The 9,294-nt window shown below is 38.6% G+C and overlaps 1 protein-coding gene across 1 annotated transcript in view; it reads left to right on the top strand.

Annotated features, from left to right (window-relative positions):
• LOC307231045 (receptor-type tyrosine-protein phosphatase gamma-like) overlaps nt 1-9,294 on the top strand; it is a 377,917-nt gene that overhangs the window by 313,964 nt on the left and 54,659 nt on the right. Inside the window, exon 13 of the mRNA XM_080001587.1 lies at nt 8,225-8,369. Coding sequence (XP_079857713.1) covers nt 8,225-8,369 — 145 coding nt within the window. The remainder of the gene's footprint in view (nt 1-8,224; nt 8,370-9,294) is intronic.

Genomic DNA, 9,294 nt, shown 5'->3' with positions numbered 1-9,294 from the left:
CAGCATTGACAAGTCACAATAAACCAGTGTTATGGATATAAAATACCTTCCAGGGCACCAGGAGGTGTCTTCTGTGACTTTTGTTCTCAGCCTGTGCCAAAAGTTACCATTTGAATCAACATTAAAGCAAGTGTGTGTGAAATTCTGTGTCTTATGGTAGCAAAGGAGGACTGTGGTAAGAGCTGCGATTCTCTGAGCAAATCTCTGGGCAACCACGCCTGTAGGCCAACAATCCTGGAGGGAGATGAGATATCAGTGAAACATACATAGCAAGCTAAAGGTAAATACATTTAGCTTGCTATATCTCATCCACAGGACAAAGCTGTTTGTCTTAATTTTATATCTCTGGAATCTACAGAAATCCCTCAAAATGTTCCAACAAGAGTTGCATGGACCTGGGTTATTTGGACCTGGGATTTTAAATCCTGTGCAGTGTATCCTCCATGTGATTTTCCTAAATTTAAATTCCTGGCAGCTTTGTTAGCTCGACAGAGTTATATTCTATACTTATATTCTGTTCACCACAATGATTATATGGAATGTTTAACAGTGTCAAAACGCAGACCTACAGTACATACATTAATTATAAATTTAAAAAATCATATAGGAGATTAGCCATAAATCTTAACGACAAGATCCATATCAGACGTGTCAGATATTAAAGCAAAATTAATTTACAATTTTGGGCTTATGGAGAATTTAAAACCTATTTTTAAAGGCAGAAAATGTAAAAATACAGGACAAATGTACTTGTTTAAGTTTCTTCAAACTCTAGCCTTGACAATAAAAACAAAATAAATAACACAGCCGAGGCCATGGGCTGGCAGTGCCTGCACACGCACGTGAGAAGCAGGGTGGGGGTGGAGGGGCTGAAAGTTACAGAAATGCAGGATTTATTATTTACAAGTAAAGAGTTTTTACAAAATACAGTCCCATACCAACAGAGACCACAGTAAAGTTAAAAGAGAACACGAGTACACAGGTTTTGTTTTGGTCAAGTAGGTAATTAGGGAAAACAAATCTGAATTTCTCTCAACTCTCTCAACACAAATTGTAGGGATTTACAATTCTTCTAAGAGATTACAGAGAAGGGAGTTATTTTTTCAAGTGCCCATAAGGTAGATTATACATGTGTACGTAATTTACTGTATGTACTTTAATGCTTGGTTTGTTCACCATTCAGTGAGTTAACAGTGTTAACTGCTGTGAAGTCAGTAGTCAGAATGAGGTGTAATGCACCCTCGAGGGCTTTGTAGCCTAAGGGAATGCCTGACTATTCAGGATGCTGCAGGATTCTGAGCTGAGAGAAGAACACATGTGAGCAGCTGCTGAGCCTGGGGATTTTGTTTGAAGGCCTCGCGGTTGGTCCAGTTGGCCTGCGATCCAAGAGCTTTGTCAGGAGAGCAGGAGTTGGACGTGAGCCCTCGTGTGCTGTTAGGGAGGCTGTCCAGTGTTAAACAAGAATGGTATTGTATGTTCTTCCCCCTTCTAACAACTGGGAGGAATTTCAGATGGTATTTGACTGACAAAGATGTGGATTCAACATGCTTGAGTTTGAAACACAAACACATGCGCTCTTTACTCGCAGATGCTCACAGCAAAAGCTAATGTATTGTGGCTTATAAATTGAGAAATTGTCAGCATATGAGATGAGAAGAGGCTCAACGCTTTTCCTCTTCACCTGAACATCGCCAACCCCTTCAGTGAGACATCGCACTAGCAAGGCACAAAAAATGAACACGCTCGTCAAATTGTCCTGTCCAATTTTAAAGCTCTAATGACTATTTATTTATTTATTAATTTATTTGTCAGGGACAATGCAAAAAACATTGTAAAAGGTTACAAAAACGTAAAAACAGATGTGTTGCATATAGGATTTCTAGCCGAGGCTAATTTGCGACCTCTGTCCCTGGTTAGGCTTTTCCACTTAAAAAAATGGTCATTACACATCATCACCAGAAATACGTAAGTTAAAATAAGCACATAATAAGTAGTGACATTCTTTACATGATCGTACAATAATTACATCACATTACAATCATTGTGATACATATGTGTATCAGCGATCACAGGTTTGGTTTATTTCAGCCAGTGTTTCACCTTTTCATTTGACGTTTTTAGATCAGTTTGTGTTTTTATTTCAGCTGGTAGGGCATTCCAAAAATGCATCCCTTTTACTGAAAAAGATTACTGACGGAAAGTGGTTTTGTACTGTTCCACCCTGAGTTGTTATTTGTTGATCCCCTAGTGGCGATTCTATTGCTGTTTGTTTTTGTCACATATAGACAAAGTTCATCTGAGCTTTTAAGGCTAAAACAGGCAGTCCCTCAGATCACAAGACACAACATCTCTCTGTCATTAAGTACAATTTCCATACAAATCACAAACGGTCACAAGCTAGTAGCGTAGTGTTGGTGAGGATCTGCAGGATTTCTAATTGCCAACCACAGCCAAAGTCCAGAGAAAATTTCCGTGAAAAAGCAATAAGTGAACTTGGCTGAAGGTGGCCATTAAGCAGATCTTTGAATTTGTTTTGCAGTAGCTGCAGCAATAGGGTTCTCAGGCCTCGTCCACACATATATGTGACCTACTGCAGATTTTAGGTACTTTGGTGCAGTATCACTTTTTTTTCACATCATTTGAAAGTGGAGAATCAGAGCTTCAAACAAGGTGTCACTTGAGCGAATCAAGCAAATATTTTTTAAAGCTATGGCTTGTTAATGACGAGGTTGCGGCAAACTTTGTTTCTGAGATAATCACCCTCAATGTTCCGAAGTTCCGAGTCTTGTTTACGGAAGTGACGTCAGCTTTTCTTCGTCATGTGTTATGCAGCCTACACAACAATGAATCCAGGTGTGTGTATAAAACACGTAAAATTTAAAGGTTGAACTCTATCAGAACGGTTTCACATTGTGACTTCACATCACATGGAATACGGAGGAATGATCTTCACCTGGACAGTCGCTTTAAAGGAAACGGTCGATCGTCGCTGTTCAGTGCCATTCAGCGTCTCGATAGGTGAACTGTGTTTCCCCATGTCATTTAACGGGAATATTTAACTTCACGGTTTAACATTTATCTACTATTTAATTCAACGTGGCTTTGAAAATACATTGAGAGATTAAAAAAACCACAAAGGAACACAAATCTGGAAAAATCTCATTTCCTTCTAGAAAGATTTTTTCCACATATTTTGTGGCTCGTCGCGATTTTAGAAATGCACGACAATGCGAGTTTTGCTGCAGTGGGTCACATAAGGGTATTTTTAAAAACATTTTTTTCTCCCTCCGTTTAAAAAAACATTCCTCTCCACACCAATGGTGTTTTTGAAAATATCTCTATCCTCAAGTGAATGCAAAAATGATTGAAAACGATCACATAAGCATGCCAGTCCAGTGGGGGGGTCATAAAACGTTATGTCAAACACCACAGAGGAACATTAGGAGCATGCACATTGATGTGCTTCTTCTCTAATACAACAACAACACAGCATGGCATTGGTGTACTTGGAACACCAGATGGAGAGGTGCATTGACATTTGGGCGCCATGTATTTCTACTAGGGATCCAACGGTACACCGTCGCCCCCTATGGTTCAATATCCACACATGAACCGGGCTTAATGGTAGAAGTCCACTGGATGCGTTGCCGCAGCGTACTGGCGTGGCATTGCGCCACACCCACTGTCACCTCAGGTTCACAAAGTCAAGGCACATACACACTGGTCTGACTGAGGTGAGGATTTATTTCAATGCGTTTCTTATTATTTATGCGCGAAAAATACCTGTTCTACACAAAAATAACTGACTATAATACTGTTTATTTTTTTATTTTTTTGTGAAACGTCTAAAAAAAAGTGTATATAAAAAAATAAAAAAATAAATATAAATATATATACACAGTACATACATATAAATTAATTAATCAATTGATTAATTGATTAATTGATTAATTGGTTTATATTTGAATTATCCACTATTCTGGACTCCTCCCCTCCAATCAGATGAACTGATGCAAATTATTTGATATTATTTATGATATTTGCAGGAAAATACCCTATATTGAACTTAACAGTACTAGCCATACATAAACACACCGGTAGTTCGCCGTTGTTTGTACATTTCTGGCAATGTGTGAAACAACAATTGGACTTGTGTAAATCGTAGGCATGACATCACCTTTTTGCAAAACCTCCGTTTCAGCGGTCTACGCGATTACACAGAAAACTGAGTTTTGAAAAATCTTCACCCTGGAAGGTGTTTTCCAAAGCTTCGTTTTCAGTGACCCGAAACACAGTTTTGGTGTGGATGGGAGGTCAAAACGCAGAGAAAATACTACGTTTTTATAAATTGGCATATACCTGTGGACGAGACCTTGGTGTCTCCTCTCATTATAATTCTTTCTCTCTGATATTTGTGAAACGTAAACTCAATTTTCATCTGTCTGGGGCATGGCTGACCTATTCAGGGTCACTCCCGGGTCTCTGCTCGGATCTTGCCTGTAATTATATCCCCCTCATAGACCAAATTTTGCGCCGGCGCCTGGGAACGCCCCCAGGCTTCATTTGTGGAAAAGCAGCTGCAATGCTTTATCTGTCCACCAAGGGAAGCAATGGTTCAAAACGTAAAGTAACTTAGGATAATCTTCCGTTTGTTTAATGAAAAGTTTACATGCTTTGGAACAGATCATATTTTCTGTTTATTTAATAGAATCAACATACACATCTCCGATTTAAAAGAATGATTGATTTTAAAGAATGAATGAATCTTTTTTTTTTTTATTGTAGATGTATTTGTGTGTATGTAGGTGTATTGAATGAAACTTATGAAAACAACGTACGTAACCGTGTCAAACAGGGACACCTTGTCAGTTACTCCCCTTTATTTTCAAATCCACAAACCATTTTGACAGGTATGGGCTAAGTGAACCTCCCTGCCCGAACCCCTCTCCTCCACCTGGGCAAAGAGCACTTCGCTGCGGATCTATTCATCCATCAATCCCATTCTATCTGATCCTGAACGTGCGGCACTGTGCGGCTCAGACATTTCAAGTTTATTTCCAAAAGCCTTTCAGGCGGACCGGGGAACTATTTTATATCAAATTTTATTTTACATGAAATAATGGTGAAATATCGCAACAAATTGAATACTTGTTGAATCGCAAAACACCCTATATCGTGCGTTTTCCCACCAAACTTTTTCATAGTTCTAGGGAGTTTTTTGGAGTAACCGTTCCTTTTGTTGTGTCCACAGGAACTACTGTAGGAATGATCGTTGTTCTTAGAACTCTGTTTTGAGCAACATATTTAGCACCTTCTCCAAGAGAAACCTTTTGTGATGGAAGTGACCGTGATGGTTCCAGACCTAAGACCATGGTCCCTTGGAATGAGTCCATCGCTCTTGGTGGGGACCAGCACACATACAGCCGGTTGGGAGCTGCCTGGTAATTGACTGGGAGCTGGCTGGAAACTGATTGGAAGTTGGTTGCCATTCAGCTGCCAGCCGAAAGACCTCTTGCTGAGACAGCCCGCTTCAAGTGGCTCCTACGGTTTAACCGGCCTGTAATATTACCCATTTCCCAGTGTTCATCCATCTTCCAAACCTTCTCTTCTCCTCACTCCATCTTTATCCTCCAATTTACCCCTTCGCCCCCCTCCCCTCTGTCTCTCTTTGTTTCTCTCTCTCTCTCTCTCTGTCTCTCTCTCTCACTACATCTCCTTCGCTCTCTCTCTCTTTCAGTTAACTTCAGCATAATTAAGCGTTTCTTGGTGTGAAGTTTTGATCCACGTGTTGCAAAACCATTGGTGTGAGCAGAGTATAAGTGGAAACAGATACATACAAAGTAACCAAACTCCATTTCTCCATTAAATTCAATAAACTTCATTGGCATGGAGTGTTTTACACACAATGTGGCCAACGTAGTTCCAACGTCACCACATTTAATCACAGCAACAAGGACGAATGACAATGAAAATTGTGTGCGTCTGTGTGCATGTGTGTAAGAGTATTTTCCTCCCTTGCACTTTTTCTCTGTCGCTCCCCTTCTCTCTCTCTCTCTCTCTCTCTCTCTCTCTCTCTCTCTCGCTTTCTCTGTCCTGATCTGAGTGCTGGCCTAGTTTCAAACATGTGATAGGAGATGAGCTCTAAGGCTTGACGTAGCTGCGAGGAGAAATAAAACCTCTGCTCCATTTATACGTTTTGTAGCCTCTGAGTGTGTGTGTGTGTGTGTGTGTGTGTGTGTGTGTGTGTGTGTGTGTGTGTGTGTGTGTGTGTGTGTGTGTTGCCATGGGCACCAGCATCAGCAATGCCATGGCAATGGACACGTGACGGAGACAGGGTTGGCACAAAGTGGAAAATCTGAGTTTCACTGTTGAAGTGCCTTTCAAGGTTTGAAATGCACTTGTAATTTTAATATGGATTTATTTTTTCAACTTGTAAAAAAAGAGAGACATACTTAGTATAATCCTCGCCCTCAAAACTTTAGCTTGAGTAGTTGCTACTTTCACTTTCACTCCATTCTTGCTGCCAGCTAATTGCCTCTTGTTGGTGAGAAAAGGCTTTGTTTACCACTGGGTGACATGGCGTTACAGTACTTCGAAAAAAAATTGAGTGGGAAAAGCAGGAAGTAATACTGGCTTGAGGTGGCTCACAGTATGTCATTCACGTAAATGTCGACTCTGAAACTAGCTTGCCAATAATCTGCTGAGCCAACAATGAGCTGAGCTAGAGCAATACATTGGATTATTTCCTTCTATGCTTTTGAGGCTGGATTTGAAGTCTTTAACCACAAAAATGGATTCATCATAATCAAACTGAATGCTCTCTTTGACAGAAAAAAACATTTGTCAGTGCATCATCCGCTGTTGGCCTTTTGTCTGTTTAAAAGCAGTTATCCATCTCAATTCCCAATTTTATTTGTATACCTTCCTTCTGGAAACAAAATGTTTTCCACACCTTTCAATTTGTGTTTAATGACTTGAATTCACAGAATTGCCTCAGCACCTTGCTGGCACAGGTTGCATAAGTGAATTTATCTTAAATTAAAATGTTCTTCCTGACTCTTCGGCACTAGTGGAAATTGCTCTTTTCGGAATATATTTAATGACAAGTTGACCCCGAATACATCCGTTTTTTTTAAGATCTAAAGAAAAAATGGCCAAAAGCGAGATTTTTACCTGCTCTTGTTTAGGCTTTTTTTGCAAACAGCTGAGCATCTATAACACAAATAGACTCATATTGGAGAGAGATGAGTTATTGATTAAGACAATGATGAAAGGATTTCATAACGTCTTGTCCGCTTCCATTCTCTTCCTCCTCCTCTCTTCTTTCTCGCTAGCGTGACATTCTTCCCAACCATTTATTGCCACTTTTGAGATATGTGTAGGCACTTAACCTTCTCACTCGTTCCCGCCAATGTACTCTTTTTCGACAGTCTTTTGTTTATTCCTCTCAAGCCCCCCCTCTTTTCCCTCTCTTCCTCCTCTCCCTCATCTTTGACCATGTTCACATCTTTCTCTGTCTTATATATCTCGTTCTTTTTACTTATTTTAACTCCCATACAAGCCATCAGACTGTGTTAGTGCCTGTACCGACCTTGCTTATTTCCTATTTCCTGCCAGTGGACTATTCAGTACACTCAGAATCAATGAATGGACTCACTGTTTTATTTTATGTTGATGGTTTCAATTGGGGCCTGGATGCCCTGAATTGAAATTGAATTGAATTTGAATATTTCCTTGTAATAATAATAATGATTTTATTATTATTATTAATAATAATAATAACAATAATAATAATAATATTAATAATACAAATAATAATAAAAATAATAATAGTATATTATAATATAATCACTGCATTTTGTCTTTTACCTGAGTTTTAACATATATATAGCTGATGTATAAAAGGTAGAAATAGGTATTTCTATTGATCTTTTTTTTAAAGAGCTTCCCCTAATTCATTATTATGTTTGATGATTTTACATACAGCCAATCAGATCAAATCAGGAAGCCCCATCCAACTGTTCAGCTGACCTTAGTTTTTTAAAGGTCATCTTGTGAATATTAATTACAGCTAGACCGGTCTCTTACAGTCCTGGAGATGAGAGTCATTGCGAATACAAAATGCTGGAGAATGTTTTGTAATGCCGTTTTGGAGGTTTGTAGACATAAAAGAAAAGTCATTACATTCCAGCTTTTACAGCTTTTGTCGACTGCTGTCTTGCAGACCGTCCGAGCGCAGTCACCAACCAGGTGAGGCCCGGAGCCGGGTCGGGCCTGGGCCGGATGGAGTGGCTGGTTCCCCTGGCTGTGGTGTCGGTCCTGACTATCCTCTGCCTAGTCCTACTGCTCACCGTGCTCGTCTACTGGAGGTGGGTCCAGGGTGGTAAACCAAAAACAAACCCACCACTGCCAGAAGCGTTCCTGTAATAACAAAACTCACTGTTTATACTAACCCCACCCTCATTCCCCCAATTCATGGGGAAAAAAAGGCATGAGCTAAGTTTGATTTGAGTTGTATGTTCAACTCCAATCAGCCATTTTTTCTAGGAAAGAGACATACTTACATCTCATAGTGTTGACTGATGCTTTCTGTAAAATTCTGACTTCTCAGATTTGCGATTGATTGAAATGTGCATAAAGCAATTTAGGCAAGGACAGTGATGGCCGGGACTGAGGGTCTTCATTTATTAACAAAATAATAACAACTAATGGTTACCACAGATTAGTCGACTTTACAAATTTGCTGTTAATTTGATATAGTATACAGAATTTGTGTCGGTTATTGCTGGTTTAATCACAATTGATAGCTCAAACCTTTAGTGTATTTATTCATTCAATCATTAATTTATTCATGCAAAAACATGAAGCCATGTATAAATTATATATTTTCTTATACTACTAATAACAATATGTTTTTGTATAATAATAATAATAATAATAATAATAATAATAATTGTTGTTGTTGTTATTATTATTGTTATTATGGTTACTATTATTATTAATAATAATATTATTATTAATAATATAATAATACAACAAATAATAATATTAAGAATAAGAATAATAAGAATAATAGTAATAGTAATAATATTAATAATATCAAAAACTGTCTCTTGAAATGTAGTCTAGTCCAAACAAGGAATGTCAAGTTATGACAGAATTATACCTAAGAGGTAACTTTGCTATCAACAGAGATGATAAAACAATTACAACAAGATTAAACGGATATGGAAATAAACACAGTACAACACTGTCTGTGGCTTAAAATATGGCGTCAAACCTTCTCAATTGAAT

Source organism: Zeus faber, assembly GCF_960531495.2.
Source record: "Zeus faber genome assembly, chromosome: 5".
NCBI lineage: Eukaryota > Metazoa > Chordata > Actinopteri > Zeiformes > Zeidae > Zeus > Zeus faber.
The sequence above is the reverse complement of the archived record's forward strand: the minus strand, read 5'-3'. Positions and strand labels throughout refer to the sequence as shown.